The 16,971-nt window shown below is 52.0% G+C and overlaps 1 protein-coding gene across 1 annotated transcript in view; it reads left to right on the top strand.

Annotated features, from left to right (window-relative positions):
* LOC133343304 (dedicator of cytokinesis protein 1-like) overlaps positions 1–16,372 on the top strand; it is a 316,745-nt gene extending 300,373 nt beyond the window's left edge. The window contains 10 exon segments of the mRNA XM_061552782.1: positions 204–288; positions 1,329–1,415; positions 3,968–4,144; positions 5,525–5,608; positions 6,564–6,701; positions 7,042–7,223; positions 7,929–8,115; positions 8,572–8,719; positions 9,005–9,117; positions 9,882–16,372. Coding sequence (XP_061408766.1) covers positions 204–288; positions 1,329–1,415; positions 3,968–4,144; positions 5,525–5,608; positions 6,564–6,701; positions 7,042–7,223; positions 7,929–8,115; positions 8,572–8,719; positions 9,005–9,117; positions 9,882–9,977 — 1,297 coding nt within the window. The 3' untranslated portion in view covers positions 9,978–16,372.
* The last annotated feature ends 599 nt before the right edge of the window (positions 16,373–16,971 follow it).

Here is a 16,971-nt window from a genome sequence, read left to right as displayed (position 1 = left end):
TACCTGGTGCAGTGTGTAAACATCGGCACTGGGGAGGCCAAGGCGGCCAGGCGTGGTGCTGGCCACCCCACACCCCCCCATGTGCCGTGCCGGCATTTCCTCGCTTCAGCGCACTTTCCCCAGCAGTCTTATTGAGGCTATACGGAGGGGGGGAAGCTTTCATCTTTGTTTGTTTGTATGTTGGCATGTACGTACGTGTGCAGTTTCTACAAAGTGAATGAGGTTCAGTGCTTCACGTACTCCCGACCTGTGCGCAAGGGAGACAAGGACCCAGACAACGAGTTTGCCGTAAGTAGCCGACTTCACGCCCCCCCCCCACCCCTTCCTGCCCGTGTGCTCCCTCGCGAGTTCCCATGCCTCAAGTCAGTCGCTGGTCTCGCCCACGCCTTTCGTCGCTCCGACTTCCAGGCCCGCTTGTTGCGCTCACTAACTCGCTCGTGATTTCTCCCATGAAGTGAATAAAAGGCGAAGAGTGTCTCCCTGCTCGGCCCCGCAGGGAGCAGCGCTCGCGTCTGCATATATATATAAATATTAACATACGCATGTATATATAAATGTATATATAGCGGTGCGCTCTCTCTCCAGAAGACTATCACATTTAACTTGCCTCACTCAATTTATTGACCCCGAGGGATGGTGGCTTTTGTCAAAGCCCCGACTGGAGCTTTGACTTCCCAAACTCACGACTGCTTTGCCGCCAACGGCACCACCTGGCCGCGCAGATTAAATTATAATTAACACCGGCGATTAATAAATGCATCGCTTTATAATTTACCAGTCATCAATAAATGCATGAAATTCTGAATACACTTTAGTCTGGTCTCCGAAGTGCCTCTTGCATTGCAACTTTCCGAGTTTTGCGATTCGACAGACGCGCACAACGAAGATTGTAACGAGTGCAGACAGTCGATCTTAGAAATATCACGGCAGGAGAGGAAAAGCAACTTGGAGGTTCGGAACATAATTGCCGATAGAAGCATTGTTTACATGTTCAGGAGAGATAGTGACAGGCGAGACACCTACGAAGGAGGTGGTGGTGCTCCGAGTTTGCACACAACAAAGGGAAGTGAGATGGTGGTGATAATGAGATTGTACGATCGTACCTTGGAGGTCAGATATCATGTGTGGGATAAGGGGAAACCCACTGGCAGCTAGTGGGGTGGGGGGGGGGGTACGAGAGAGCTGACCTTACCTCGTGGGATGTTGACTGTGCAACGGCATCGAGTCGACGGAAGGGAACATTGACATGATGAGTCCTTGAGCCAAGATGCACTTTACATGAACCTGGTGTTGGGCGTGCGTGTGTTTGCGTGCGTTTGCGTGCACAGAACATGTGGATCGAGCGGACCACCTACAGCACAGAGTACAGGCTGCCCGGAATCCTGCGCTGGTTTGAAGTCATTGAGACTTCAAAGGTACAAACACCACGGGGCGACAACAACAATCACCATTCACCACGACGTGACACTGACGAAACCACAGCACTTGCGCCAGGCTAGGTGCACTTTGAGGCCCACAGCAGGGGCTAACTTGGCAGGTCTCCAGACAGACCCAGGTGTTGTGGCTTAACGGATCTGGGTGATGAAACACAGATGAGATAATTATCCTTCGACTCGCCTCATGCTCTAGGGGTGATTGGCATGAGATGGTGTCCCCAGTAGCACAAGAGGCCGCCTTTGTGTCTGCACTCGGTACTCATGTATCGGCCTAAGTTAGCCAAGGAAGAGTCTCACCACAGGTTCACGTACCCAGGGAATTGAACACAGCTGAATATAGCACAGTGAAATATTCATTGCACACAAGGATCTTCTGTGCACTGCACAGACTGCTGTGGCAAGTGCTGATAGTGAGCACCTATGAAGGCCGGCACGGCGCACAAGAGTGTGGTTGTTGCCAGCACCACGACCTTTGTCTCCCCAGTACTGACATTTACACACCACACCAGGTACTCATTTAAAGCCGAGTCAACCTCGGGGGGGCCCAGGACTCGATCAGATATTTGTCACCGGTGTTCACCGTGAGCGGGAATCAAACGCCGGACGCCGGGAGTCGTAGAGCAGTGCACGAACCACTCCACGACAAGATCCGCATGATTGGGCCACGTTCGGTAAGTCAAGAGTAACGGTGACCGTCCTGTCGAGTGGCCCACTCATCACAGGAAGGTGGGACGTCCGCTGTTGCTTCAAACCCACCGACAAACAGAGGAGAGCTCGCTCGAGTAGGGGGACATGCTTTTTGACATTGTAAAAAGGACATCTTCCACGTCTCAGTGGGCTTTCATCTGCTTATGTGTAAAATATTCCCTTGCTTCTGTCTAAGTCCCCATCACCCACCCGCCACTCGTGGCCCCCAGCCAGCCCCTCCCCTCAGGCTCTTCCTCCTCCCCATCACCCACAGTTTTCCTCGGCGCTCGGCTAACAAAGCGTGCAGGCAACGTCCCCCCCCCCACGTATCTATGAATTGGCGTTGCGTTACGCACGTCGCACAATGTAACGCGATGTCGCGCGCGCTACGCCGCCCATCCCAGGGGTCGCCCTCATTAGGGCGGGGGTAGGAGACCTCGCGTTCAATATGCATTACGCTCTGAATAATGAATGCGCTAAGAAACTAGTTTTGGTGGAGGACGTGGGCGGCGTGGAGAGTTGCGGATAGCGAGGCGGTTGTGCGTGCCGGCGGGGGTGGAGAGGAGGGGGGGTGGGGGAGCAGGCCGGGGGGCTCCAGCGCGACTTAGCGGCACGGGGGAGGGACGTCACGGCGAGACGGGGCGATTGCACGAGAGGCTCTTGAAGAGATGTGACAAGACGAAGGGAGATATGTGTGGGTGGGTGCGCGAGTGGGTGGGTGGCTGTCCGAGTGGGTTGGTGGGTGGGTGCGCGAGTGGGTGGCTGCGTGAATCGGTGGGTGGGTGCGCGACAAATTGTGGTTAGCACGATACCTCACTACAATCCTATGCACAGTACTATTGACAATCTGTATCAAAATCTGGCGTGGGTCACTCTGGGCTTGACTCGGCCTAAATTGAGGTCCGTTGCACAAGCACAAATAACAACAAAAAGAACCCAACACATCCGTCAATATCCCATCCATAAATGGAAATATGTAATAGGTGACATTTCAGGCATTGGCCCTTCTTCAGAGCACATCTGTGATAAGGCGATATTATTCACGAATGTGTTGAGTAGTGTTTATGCATCTGTGAGTTGGTGTGTGTGCGTTGGGTGTGTGCGTGTGTAGATCTGGATTTGTGCATTGTGTGTGATAAATGTGTGTGTGCACATATTCATAGTCTAGGATTGCCTTTGTCAGGCAGGCCAGTATGGGTTTGGGTCATGTTTGCAGTTTTTTTCTAAATCGGGCCAAAACATTTTTATCAAGAAAACTTCTGAAACACAGAAACATTCTTCCAAGGTTTTTAAAAGATAGGTAAAATATTTTACAAGATCCGCTTACAGCCATTTTTATTTAACATAATATATTCCAAATGTGAAATCCACTGGTGACTAATTAATTCACCCAGTTATGAGAACTACCCACCAATAACTTAACACTAAGGCAATGTAAAAAGCTTTTCCACACAGTTCAGCCCAGTGCAGAGACCTGAAGGTTTTGTTATCCACACAGCGAATTGGAGTTCCCTTCATTATTGGAATGTTTGTCCAGTTCTTACGTGTTAGAGGAAACCCCCCTCCATGCAGGGGGATAACGGCACAAAAGTCTGCACAGGCAAGTTCACAAACCCACTTTCTGTACTGCCACCTCTTGACCAACTCTTAGCCAATGTGGTTGGGAGTCTCACTGCACATTATGATCTCTGCATGGTCCACCAACCCCAGCAATGCCACCTTAGTGCTCTGGCACAGGCGTTATGAGGCCACTGAGCCACTTCTGAAGCTGCTGCTGTTATTATTATAATTATCATCGTCACGTTGAACGCACGCACCTGTGCACGCTTGTGTTCCCGGCTCAGGTTGAGATCAGCCCGCTGGAGAACGCCATCGAGACGATGAACAAGACCAACGAGAAGATCCTGAACCTGGTGAACCAGCACCAGAACGATGGCAGCCTCCCCATCAACCCCCTCTCCATGCTGCTCAACGGCATCGTGGACCCCGCCGTGATGGGCGGCTTTTCCAACTACGAGAAGGTGGACGGGTCCCCACGCTTCGCACGCACGCACGCGCGCACAAGGACAAAGAGCCCCCGTGTCGCCTTAACAGACTGCTGGGGAAAGTGCTGTTAGGGAGTAGCACCTATGAAGGCCGGCAATGTGGCACACGAGAGGGGGTGGATGGTCAGCAACAAGCCTGACCGCCTTTGTCTCCTTAGTGGCGATGTTTACACACCGCACCAGGTACTCATTTGAGGCTGAGTCGACCTAGGGGAGGCCCAGGACCGGTTCAGATAATCGCCACCGGTGTTGGCCGTGAGCGGGAATCAAACTCGGGTCACTGGGTTCGTCGTGCAGGGCACCAACCGCGTTCACATGCATGTGCACGCACACGCATGCACACACCCCTACGCTGATATTTTCCATCCAAGGTTGGTTAACTCTGTCCACGCGGTAATAACGCGACTTCGCCGTCTGGGTAAGGCGAACGGCAGCTGCCGACTTGTTGCGGGACAGAATGTTGATATCCACATCTCTTCCAAACTTTGCGCACAGTTGGACAAACATTCGTCAAACGCGTGAAGCTGTCGCGCACAGTGTATGTAGGGGCTGACCTTTGCCTCATTGTCACCTTTGACCACAGCGGTGCCACGCGTATGGGAACGACAATGCCTGCCGTCCCGTAAGGGACCCTGAACCCCGCCGTCTCGCCCGCTGATGGGAAACTAATGGTGCCGCGAGCTTCCGCTTCGTGACGGGCAATTGGGCCGTGGGTGTCATGGCAATATTAGCCGGCCGTGGCAGAGCAAACAGGCCTGTCATATACAATCGCCCCGGCGGGTTAATGAAAAGACCCTGCTTCTAAAATGTTCATTAAATTCCACCGCAATATCACGGCCTCATTAACCGCAGGACATTCGTGCGTTTCCCTGTTTCCGCACACACGCGTCGACGCAGCCAGTCGACCCCCTCCCCGTCCACAACATCAGTACCCGGAGACTGCTTCTCCTCCTCCTCTGCTGCTCCTCCTCCTCTGCTGCTCCTATTGTCTAGAACCCTGTTTTCCTGGTAATACGTACTGCTGACTGCCTCTTCAATGCTGGCCTTGAGACTTTCCCATTGAAAATCGGAAGGTTGCAAGTCGATCGTTGTATTTATATGGCTTAGCCTCTTATACAAAGGGCGGTGATAAAAGGAGCATCGCTATCTGGGAATTCAAGAGTTGGTTGTCTTACGGACAGAGACGCCCTTGTAACAGTTATGCGGACTTTCTACTACAATGTCAGGGGCGCCAGCAGAGTTATTTTCATCCCCATTCTTGTTGGAGCACGGAAACACTTTTGACACTGACCTTTGTAAGGCCGAGGGCTCACATGAGCGATGATCCCTCCCCCACTCCCCTCTTGCCCCACCCAGGCTTTCTTTACGGAAAAATACGAGCGGGAGCATCCGGAGGATGAGGAAAAGATCAACAAACTCAAGGACCTGATCGCCTGGCAGGTAAGGGGCGCCACGGTAGCGAGATGTCAACTGCCTCGCTTCGTATGCAGGAGGTTACGGGTTCAATCCTGACCACCGACCACCGACATTTGTATATTTGGAGTTTAGATGTCTCTTTCCCCGTGGTCCCGTGGATTTTGTCTGGGTCCTCTGGCTTTTCCCTCCACATTTAGAGTAATGCGTTTAGAGTATTTGGCTGATATTAATTTCCACGTGATAAGCCACTTCATTGAGATATCATTTGCGATTGCATAGTCGCTTCTGAAAAAGAGCGATATAGCTCAGTGGGCCTTAACTGGTAAAATAAAATAAATAGTAGTAGTAGTAACTGGCCCACGTTTGCCACCTCACATGGATATTTTACTCATCCTTCCCACGCTGACGATGCCGGTGACCCAGTTGAGACAACTGGCTACGCACGCGGCAATTGGAAACTGAGGATTGGTCTGTGTGTCACTCTTACCTCAAATCAGCCGACACTGAGTACCTGGCGCCATTTGTCAGCAAGGATGGTGAACAGAAAAGCGCAGCCGGTCGTGATGCTGGCTTTACCGCACATCCACCATAATAGTGCGTGTACAACGGGTGCTCACTAACAGCACTCTGGCCAAACCTCTCTGTAGCCCGAAGGGAAGGAATCATTATACCCTGGGCAATGCCGGTAGCCGAAGCCACAAACCATTGTCCTATCATCATTATCATCGAACATAATGTACAAGTTACAACACAGGTCTCAATGAGCAACCTTTGTTCCTGACGCAACAGCCAGTTCTTGAATTGTCCAGATAAAATCTCCACATCAAATGTGGAGAGGCAGCAGTTAGTCTATCGTCAGGGCCCACCGCACGCTTGGCAGCCGTACGCTCGTTCCCCTGCCGTGCGTCTCTGTGTGTCCGCGTGCCCACGTGCCCGCGCGTCCGTGCCTCCACGCCTCCTCACGACCGCTCGTCTTCAGATCCCCATGCTGGGCGCTGGGATCAAGATCCACGGGGACAAGGTGTCGGAGGCGCTGCGCCCGTTCCACGAACGAATGGAGGGCTGCTTTCGCCAGCTGCGCGAGAAGGTGGAGCGGCAGTACGGGCAACGTGCGCTGGTGCGTATCCCTCACAGTCTCGCGCGCCGCGCACGCACCGTGCAGCTGCACTGCTCTCTGCTGGCCCCACGCAGAACTGCAGTGGTCTGATCGCAGCTTCAATCAAAGCCTCCAGCTGTAAATCAGCCAGTCGGGCCATGCCACCGGTGCATTTATTGCGATTGCTGCCGTTTCAGATGTTGCCCGCTACTGCTTCGAATGCTGCAACTGCTGATGCTTGTATCTCCATTGCCGCCGCCGCTGTCGATATCAATTGCTGCTGTTGACCGCCGCCTCTGGGCCTGACCCCCCCCCCCGTCGCCACCGTGTCTGGCCCCACCCACCCCCCCCTCTCTCACAGCCGGCGCTGGAGGACTACAGAGGCAGCCGTGCGCGCTCTATGGTGCGCTCGTTCACGCTGCCGTCCAGCGCGTGCCGCCCGCTCTCCGTGGCGTCCGTGGCGTCCGTGGCCTCCATCTCGTCGCACAACTCGGACGGCGCCGTGCCCCACATCACCGTCTTTGGCAGCGGCGGCGGCGACGGGTAGGGAGTCCCCCTCCGCGACGCTCCGCTGGTGGTCAGCGCGGGGACGTGACGCGGCACGTCGGGGAACGCCGGGTCCCGCGGGGCGAGGCGGTAGAGGGCAGCGCAGCAAAAATCTGTCGTTGTTCAAACACTTTAATGCTTCAGCATCTGTACTCGCTGCCTTCGCTATCCCGCGCGGTGACCGGCATGGTTCGGTGCGGGCCTCCTGCAGGCCCTCGCAAGCTGCGAGGGAGTGCAGGAGGCCCTCGTCTAGCGGTGGACTGGCAGGAAGGGCTGCACGCGTCCCGCAGTGGCAGACCTCGCCACTTGTGGCGTCTGTCAGAGGCAGAAAGCGGTGGTGAGGTGCGGGTGGCATCCAGTGCTTGTTGTTGTGTTTAGTTTTTGTTGTCCTTGCCCCCCCGCACCTCCGATTAGCACGGTTGGCCACGTATGGTGCGAAAGAAGTTCAACATCCACACGTACATTAGCGTTCTCTCTAGAGCAGCGATGGGCAACCCAGACTGCAGTCGGTGGGGCACATGAGCACCCCTCCTTCACCTCCGTGGGCCGCAACGCTTGACATCGCGTGCTACGGCGAGGGGCTCCACGGTACGCACGTCGCCCACCACCGCTCTAGGCCTCGGCGTTGGGTTGGACGGCGTTTGCGCCGCCGGTGTCTGTAAGGCGGCGGGGGAACGTCTGCGTCTCTCCCGCCGTGCGCAGAATCGACCCGCCGGTGCCCAGGAAGCCCGCGACGGGGACGCTGTCGCGGTCGCGCGACAAGCTCAACGAGGAGGACGAGCGGCGCGAGCGCCACAAGCGCGGCAGCCGCCACATCGACGGCGCGGAGCGCGAGGCGCGCCTCACCGAGCCCGGCGCCCCCGCCGACGTCGTGACGCTCACCGAGACGGTGAGGCCACGCGCACCGCCACGTGGCCACCGATGGCAACGATCCCCCGCCCGGCACGGCCCACGAGCAGTAGGGGGTGGGTGGCCTAATCGACGGCCCGGCCTAACCTGTGTCTCCCCAGTGCTGTTGTGTTACACACCGCACCGGGTACTCATTTACGGATGAGTCGACCTAGGGGAGGCCCAGGACCGTTTCAGATAATCTTCACCGGTGTTGGCAGTGAGCGGGAATCGAACTCCGATCGCAGGCTTTCATAACGCGGCACACTGGCTCCCGTGTCCACCACAACCACTGCCGCACGAGCACCGAAATCAAGTTCTGAATTGAGGGACTTGTTGCTCCAGACTTTAGGTTACAGTCAAATTAATTTAATATCAACCATCCTTGTAATCGACAGCTCCACGACCTTTGTTCAACGTCATAATCGTTGGCCCTCCCGTGTCGTCCATGTTCCAGATCACACCGCAGAGGCCCCAGCGGCCACGAAGCGCGGTGAACCCCCTGGGTGACCGCCGTCTGTCGCTGACTCCTCAGTCACAGGCTGGACCCGGCACGTCTCGCCCACAGTCCATGGAGTGTCAGCTGCTCTCCCCGACCAGCGCAGGTGCACATTCGCTCGCTCGCTCGTTCGCTCACACGCTCACTCAGGCGCTCGTTTGCACACTTGCACGCAATCCCACCAGCTCACTGCGCGTGTGAGCTCACTCCCCCACACACCCACGTAGAGTGCTTCGAATAAAAATAGTCAGGGTGGCTCCCTGCTCAAACAATCAATGGGGGGGTGGATGTGGTTGGTGCTTAACTGCATGTGTATGAATATCCACGTATGTATATGTATGTATGTTGAACTGCTAATGGGAGTGTGTGCAATGTAAACCACGTGCACCAGGTTCCGAGTTCACGATATTCACATCAGGAAGTGTGGTGGATGGTGTTGGGGTCGAACCTCCGCCCTTGCCCATGAAGAGCTCGAACCAAGACGGGAGTGACGACTCTACCTTGGTACGCATCGCGACCTGCCTACATACACAAAAAAATACACAACTGCATACGCCCGTCTTCTTGGTTCTTTCGGTAAAGTCACGTAGAAGGGAAGTAATAAAATAATAAAAATAAAACATAATAAAATAAAATAATATAGTGTGCGTACGCCCGCTCACGCACACTCGCGCACATGTGCACATGTGCACACTTGCACAAGGAGGGTGGTTCCTAAAGACATGGGTAAAACATGAAAATATTCTATTTTGACCTCTCGCCCTGTCGTTTTTTTTTCAATTGGTGAATAACCACTCCCTGCAGGATTCCTAAAAATGAGAGTGTGTTTAGAGGCGCCTTATAAACCTTGAAGTTTTCCAGCACTGGTGGAGGTCACAGGAACGGAGGATCCAGCAAAGAGCCCTTATAACTCCTGTTTCATGTGTTCCTTGCTATTCTATTGTTTTAGAAACTTTCGTTTGGGACAATAAAACCTTCCAGTTTTGTGGTTGATCTTTCTGACCCTTGTGAAGAAACCGCTAAATGAATCTCGATTTCCTTAAAATATCATGCGTGTTGTTTTCTCGCGGAGTGTGGGAGGTTGAAGGGGTTAGACCACGCGATTTGCGAGTTTCAAAATATTGCACACGTACCGCCGTGCTGAATAGCAGAAATCACTCGGAGGCAACGTGAATGCTTCGGAGTGGTGTCTTACGGTTGCAACGCGTTTTCACAAAAGGGTTCTGCACTCGTCTCGAAATAACTCGTCACTCTTGTCTCCAACCCAGCCACCACCCCCGCTGCCAGTCAAAGTGGAGCACAGCAAGGGGACTCCACCTCCACCCCCTCCAAAGGGCTCCAGGGGACATGTGCCACAGCTCTAGGGACGTCCGCTGCACCAGCTCACGCGATCGGGGGCTGCCATTCGCGGACCGTCCCTGCGCCCTTAACACTTTTCAATCAGCGCAAGTCAAGGAGAAAAAAAAGCTGTCTCAAACGAGCGTTGGGCAATGCTCATCTCGGTCGGTGTCCCTGAGCGTGGCACTCAAACTTCCACATTCCTTTTGGGTGGGGCGAAAGGCGGCGTGGCCTGATCACGCCACAGGAAGATCTTTTTTTGCCCTTGAATTATGCAAAATATGAGCCGAGTTGACCCCTTTATCCAAGATTTAAATGCTTTAACAACACCACCAACCCAATCGGATGATGTAATAATGCACGTGGCGCTGTCGTGAATTAATGGGTGGCGGCAGCAGTCATTTGTTGTGGCCGCTCAATAGGAGTGCTCGCTGCTCGCGACATTGAAGAGTCCCCCAAAGGGAACAAAACTTTCGTTGGCTTAGAAGGCCTCGCAGCTCACCAATGAGCCCGGTATGCAACGGGTCTCCGGTGCTCTTTGCTGTAAAGCGAACGTAATGTATTAAAGACCACGTGGCGATACTTGCATGAGTATAGACCACCTGTTGCTGATGTTTGTGCCTGAATTTGAGAAAAAAAATATATATTTTTAAAAATCACACGTTCCTTGATATGTAGTAATAATAATTATGAAAAGCGTCTTCTGTTTGTGGGATAGGCGTTACTAAAACATTCTTTGTGGCTCAAGATCAAGAAGTTATTATCGCTTATTCCACCTCTTCACGGCTTCCTTCCTTCATCCAGTTCTCTCAACTGTTATATAGTCAACGCCTCTCGAGTCCGCCGTGAGTCTCCCACAACCTTCCCTTGGGTTTCTGACTTCTCTGCGTCACTCCAACAATGCCCATCTTTGTAACCCGTCCCGTCTTCCCCCCCCCCCTACCCTGCACCTGTGCTCCCACTCCCACTTAATCACATCCCTGTCTTGGTGTCCAAAATGATTTCTTGTCATGTTCTTGTCTGAATGTTTACGGTGCTTACTCTGTCCTGCCACTCCAGATACACGCGCACTAAAAGGGTGATTTTCTCTTGATTTTTTGCAGTCCAGCAGCAGCATAGACATAACTCTTACTGCAAATGCACGTCTAAACACTAACGCCGCTCAATTTCACTTGGTAGACTTGACATTTCCATTGACTCATTCTCACGTGCATAGGATTTGAAAGTATCTTCAAACATTGGACCATCATAATAACACCGATGTTTACACAACACAATTTCGTCTGTCATTCATCCGAACACATCTGCACCATTCCCGAGTGCTTCACACCATCCCACCCACCTCTTAATGACCCCTATCCCTCGCAGGGGAAGAGTCAGTGCATCACTAACTCCCATACAAATGAATTCCTCTCTGATGACTCAACCAGGGGATGACTTATTGTGCTCTCTGTCTGCCACAAATACCTCCAATTCTCTTTTTCCAGGGGGGGATGCTTGCACTGTGTCACATCGGGCAGCACTTGCCCAGAGTAATACCAGCATGCGGTTGTGGCGGAGTGAGAGTAAGCGCGGCCCTTCCACTCTCACGCGGATTGATCGGCTCCGATCTGGGCTCCCAACTTCAAGGATATATCTTGGGGCAGTCCCGCTAATATTTTTCCGGAGGTGTGATGCGTGCATGATAAGCGGGCCTCTGAAAGCACCCCGCGTGAGGCCTGCACCCTCCAGGCCCACCGAGGTGTGCGGCTTTTGAACAGCGCCTCCCCGATGGCGGACAGCTTTGAGTCTGCATTGCAAAAAGTCCAAGTTAGATGTGACAGTGTACAAAGCAACCGGGCTTGATGGATAGCTTTTGATTTTCCTGTAAAGAACTTACAAGGTGGACGGATGGCAAGGTATAGCGCGCATGCATGTTTGTGTGTGTGTGTGTCCGCACGAGGCATTTAAACCAACAGGAGTGAACAATGAACATATAAAACTAAATATCCTAAAATCCATTCGTGGATTCGCATACTTCTATGAACACAATTCAAACAAACTACTGATCTTTAAAAACACTGAACGTGTAGCTTCGGAAGGCTAGGTTTCAGACCAACACAAATTGTGTTCTTATTCTCAAATCATCGCTGGGCAGTGTTTATCTCTGAGGGCCACCCTGGGTCAAATGGTAGAACTTCCACATTCCTCAGGCAGGGGTCAGGATATCCATTGCATGTTCTTAGGAAGACTCCACCATGCCACGCCGTGGTCACCCACGAGTGACGATTAGCACTGGTCAATAACATCGGTACCATGTGGAAAATACATTCTATTCGTCCTATACAGAGAACGTTTCGCTGCTTAGCAATGAGGATTTTATACCACTCCAGAGACAATAATGGGAATGTGTTCCACGCATTGTGTGTATGGTGAACTTCTTTCGCATCATCCGTAGCCCACCGTGCTAATCGGAGGTTCGTTTGAGCAGAGACACTCTCGCACTTTGTACTTTGACGTCAGCCTTTGGTGATATGAACATCTGCACCATCATCGTGTTTTTGAACATCTTTCCAACAACCCCGCAGCCTGCACTCATTACCCAATCGGTGTTCTCATCCACAATAGAGGTTTTTGTTTGGTTAGATCGCGTAAATATAAATGTGTCGTTAAACTTGCCACCACCCGACACAGCCAATTAGTAAGCGTTGTCACGTAAACAGAACATGGCAATTCGTCACTAGTACAGCACACCGGTGTGTTGGAGAGCCAAGCCACGACATTTACAATCTGAGTACTCTCCAACACACAAGCGGTGTGCTGTTCGAGCAACGAATTGGCACGTTCTGTTTACGAGACAACCCTTAGTCGCCATGTCGGGTGGTGACGGGTTTCACGACATTTATATTCACGCGATCTAACTCAAGAACACCTCTAGTATGGATGCTGGTGTCGAGAGCCCTGCCACGTGTCTAAACGGAGTGTTTTCATTGTTGACACCCAGCAAGACGGGGCGCTCAGCCCCCTCGAGGTTCAATTCACTTGAACGCGATTGCGCCCGCACCATTTCCTTCTGCGCTCGTCAATGAGTCACAGCGGCAGCTGCACCCTCACTACTCGAGAGCCTCGGCTCTGCATCTGTGTACTTCACACTTAAATGCCGTCTCCTTAAAAGCCACCGTCCAAGGGGGCCCCGCGGTGGTGCATTGTGTGTCCAGTGACGATTCGTACAAAGCTGAAGTTCCTCACGCGCCACTATCGCCGCCTTGCACATCTTGAGAACCGCACGAATGTGTGCACGCGCACAAAGACAAAGATCCCCCGTGTAGCCTCTAACAGACTGCTGGGGCAAGTGCTGTTAGCGAGGGGGTCGGTGGACAACATCAGGCCTGCCCGCCTTTGCTAATGGTCACACACCGCACCAGGTACTCATTTAATGTTGAGGCAACCTGGGGGAGGCCCAGGACCGGCTGAAATGTTAATCGCCGATGTTCACCGTGAGCGGGAATCGAACTTTGGTCACCGGGTTCGTAGCAGTGCAGTGCGCTAACCATAACACTACCGCTCCCCAATACGGTACACCGGGTGACAGGTGATTGCCAATCTAGGCACTCACCACGCAGCCACAAGTCTCACGTCAAAGAGATTTGGCTGCCCAGTTCCCAAATGATGTCACCTGTTCAAACGCATTCATTTCACTTATAGACTTAAAAAAAAAAGCTCTCCACGTCCAGACACCGAGCTAGAGGCCCCCTATCCGTGTTTTTCACTTATTCCACCTAATTTTGGACACAAGCTGGGCTGGCGTCTCCGTTTAATACTCTCGGGCAATGCCATTGTGTACCATTTTGTCAAGATGGGAAAACCGACCCATTGAGTTCCACGTTTCACCACGTGTTGAGTCCCAGCCACGAGTTGGATCCAGCAAATTCTGCACATTTGAGTTCCAGGGAACCACAGTCCATAGCCGTATCACCGTCACGTATGTCAGTGCGGTATCTCGATCTCAACATGCAATTGTCGAACCTTACCACACAGTAGCCAGAGACTTAAAAGAGGTAGCAATGACCCATTCCAGTTCATCACGGGGCTTTCACGTTCTTTGATGAGCCCTAACGAACCTTCCGTTTTTGAAAGTGGTGGTTTTCAAAACCCAACCCGAAGGCCAATACTTCTCTTGCAGTAAACAGTCTTCCTGCGTTGTCAGTGTTTCGGCTACACGTGTGTTCGTGTGATGATTATTCTTCACGCGTGTCTCAGATTGTTGGCGAGATGCGTGTTAGTCTGAATAGTCTCCATGCGCGTGAGTGTGTCGGCTACATGTGTGTCAGTGTGAATAGCCATGCGTGTCAGTGTGTCTGCTACATGAAGCATTGCTCACACACCTTAACTGGACAATCCTGAAAGCAGTTCTGCTGACGGATCCTGAGGAATGGATTTTTGAACAAAAATGTGTTGCTATTGTTTCCCCAAGCACTGTCGTGTTTGCGTTGGCACAAAATTGTGCCAAGAGCTGATTTTTTATTTCTCCAATGGCAAATGTGCGAACTGTTCGGTTCTGGACTCGGTTTGTAGAAAGCGGGCCAGCTCCCCACACTCAGTGCCCTTGTTGATGATGTGTGACACTTTGTGCAACAGCCGAGCAGTTGACACTTTGTGAATCTCCTTTGCTTCGGGCACAAAGTTCTACATCCTAAAGGTGTAGAAATCACAATCCTCTGTTTAAAGCAAGTCAGGAGCGCATGTCTAAGACTACATATTAAGGTATTCTTTGATCCGGTTATCTAAACCTATACCTTACAGTATCAGCCTTCGGGCTCATTACGTTTGCAGCAGTTATACATTGAGGTATAAACGGTTTTTATTGGCTAAATGTGTATCTTTGTATAAGCCACCGTCTTGTTTTTACAAGGTGAGATAATGGCGAGATCCTCACATCCCCTTGCGATCCCAATTTCATTGCAAAGCGGTAAACATGTAATAGTAATAACAATGAGTATTATTAACGCCCCATGCAGATGGTGGGCTGACTCGACGGGTGACCCGGGATGAACATGCATCCTGAAGGTGCCGTGTGCGGTGCCATCTGGCTGCATCGCCTTGCAAGTGATTTGTCCTATAACAGCGCTTGGTAGAACAAGGGGTGCTTGGCAAATAAGGCTTGGAATAAGACTTGCATCTTTATCGCCTCAAATCTTGATATAACGGTCAGATCGGTGTGTGGTTGTACGCGAAAAATCCCTAAATTATGACGGGGTTTCAGCCCACTGCGAAGCTGCATTCGTCAAAAGCCATTTATTTCACAAACCGCGACCATTTCATCCATTGAAGTGTTTCCTCGTGACTTCCACTGGGACCCACAATTGTGTTGCACGGAAGCCAGCGTGCAGCGAAGACTGCCGTGTAGCGACGGTGCAGATATAGCGGTATCTACGCCTTGCCGACTTGCTTCCATTGTCCCGTTAGTATTACTCTGTGCCAACATACACCAGGCACGCAATGCACGTGCACACGTTGTTCCCTGCTCTTGGCTGTCTGCCGCTGTGCCGGGCAGCAACAACAATAATTGTTTTCCTGTTCTTTTGCCAAATAAGTATCCGCCTCACCCCCCGGGTGAAATGCAATTTGCAGATAATTCCTTTATAGCAAGCGGTCGTTCCGGAGACGAGTATGGCTGTGTGACCCCTTGCATGGCAGTGCTGTAACGGTGAGCATTATTGACACTGGTGGGTGACGAATTCAAAGTTCTCACCTCTATGCCTTTTGTTGTTACTACCTTGCACTATGAACACTGTTATCATCACCCCGTGCCACGACTATGGAACGTGGCGCCTTGTGCAAGGTGTAGGGTGAACATGCTGGCTCGGATGAAGGTCACGTGAATACGTCAATATCAATTCAATCAACGATTCAAGTGCGTCTAATGATGTCCAAAGTACGAACACCACTTGCTCCGTACCCCCTGGGTCTTCTCCACAAGCACATCTTCTGTCTCAGGCTGTTTACAAAGAGTGTCTTTGTCCACGTGTCATCCTAACGTCTGTAATCATGATGTACAGATAGATGTGTGTGTATATATGATCTAAAACCATTCCTTTCTTTTTATTCAAACGTGGACTTTAAACACAGGTCGGTATTTTACTCCAAGGCTGCTAATTCACGTGGCTAGGGTTGCTCCGGGCATCGAGTCATTCCCTTGGAATCTTCACACTCTGGATGGAAGTTGCGACATGTTGTGATACTACATCCGTGTGGTTCGGTTTTTTTTTTCTCTCTCCAGAAAACTGCACGTTGCAAACTGATACAGGCGGTGTGCATATTGTTACCAGACTTTGTAATCATGGCCTTGTGTGTTCATGCTGTGCCTTTTTTGAGACACGGTGCCTCCTTGCAAAATATTAATTTCATGGCTTTTGCAATAAATGTTATTCCATGAACGGCTGATGGCGTGTGCGTGACTTGGTGGTCAGTGCGCAGTGATTCGTGGGCAGTTTTTTCTCGCAGGGGGATAAATTAAACCCAAAAAGGAGGGGACACTGCCGAGGTCACGTCCACCGTCGCAGAAGTCATGCGGTGACATCTGCTCCTGTAGAACGATCTGCGTGGATTGTAGCGTCCTGATAGAAGTGAGAGATGGCACCACCTTCAGGAGGCCTTCATCCAGCAGTGCATAGCTCATTGCCGATGATGTTCTCTGCATCGCGTGCCATCCTTGCCCCCTATCCCCAGGGGCCGTTGAGACACGTGACGGCAACACACGATGCATAGTTAAGGTATTACACAAGTTACCTGCCCAGATAGTCACTGGGCTTGCGGCACTGCAGACCTGCACTGCAGACTCCCCATTGGCAAGCGCCCATCATCACTCGAATGTTCATCTAACCCTTCGCTCAGCCATTCACGAGGGGGGGGGGGGGCAATGCACATCTCCATTGGCAGCCCTGAGTCGGTGGTTGGGACATTCCACATTCCCGTGTATTTTTGCAGATCAAGCAGCGTGGCGCATCCGAATGTAGCATCCGTATTGACTCTTGTCAAGAT

The sequence above is a fragment of the Lethenteron reissneri genome, chromosome 17 (genome assembly GCF_015708825.2).
Source record: "Lethenteron reissneri isolate LAM-NWPU_2019-01 chromosome 17, ASM1570882v1, whole genome shotgun sequence".
NCBI classification, from domain to species: domain Eukaryota; kingdom Metazoa; phylum Chordata; class Hyperoartia; order Petromyzontiformes; family Petromyzontidae; genus Lethenteron; species Lethenteron reissneri.
The sequence above is the reverse complement of the archived record's forward strand: the minus strand, read 5'-3'. Positions and strand labels throughout refer to the sequence as shown.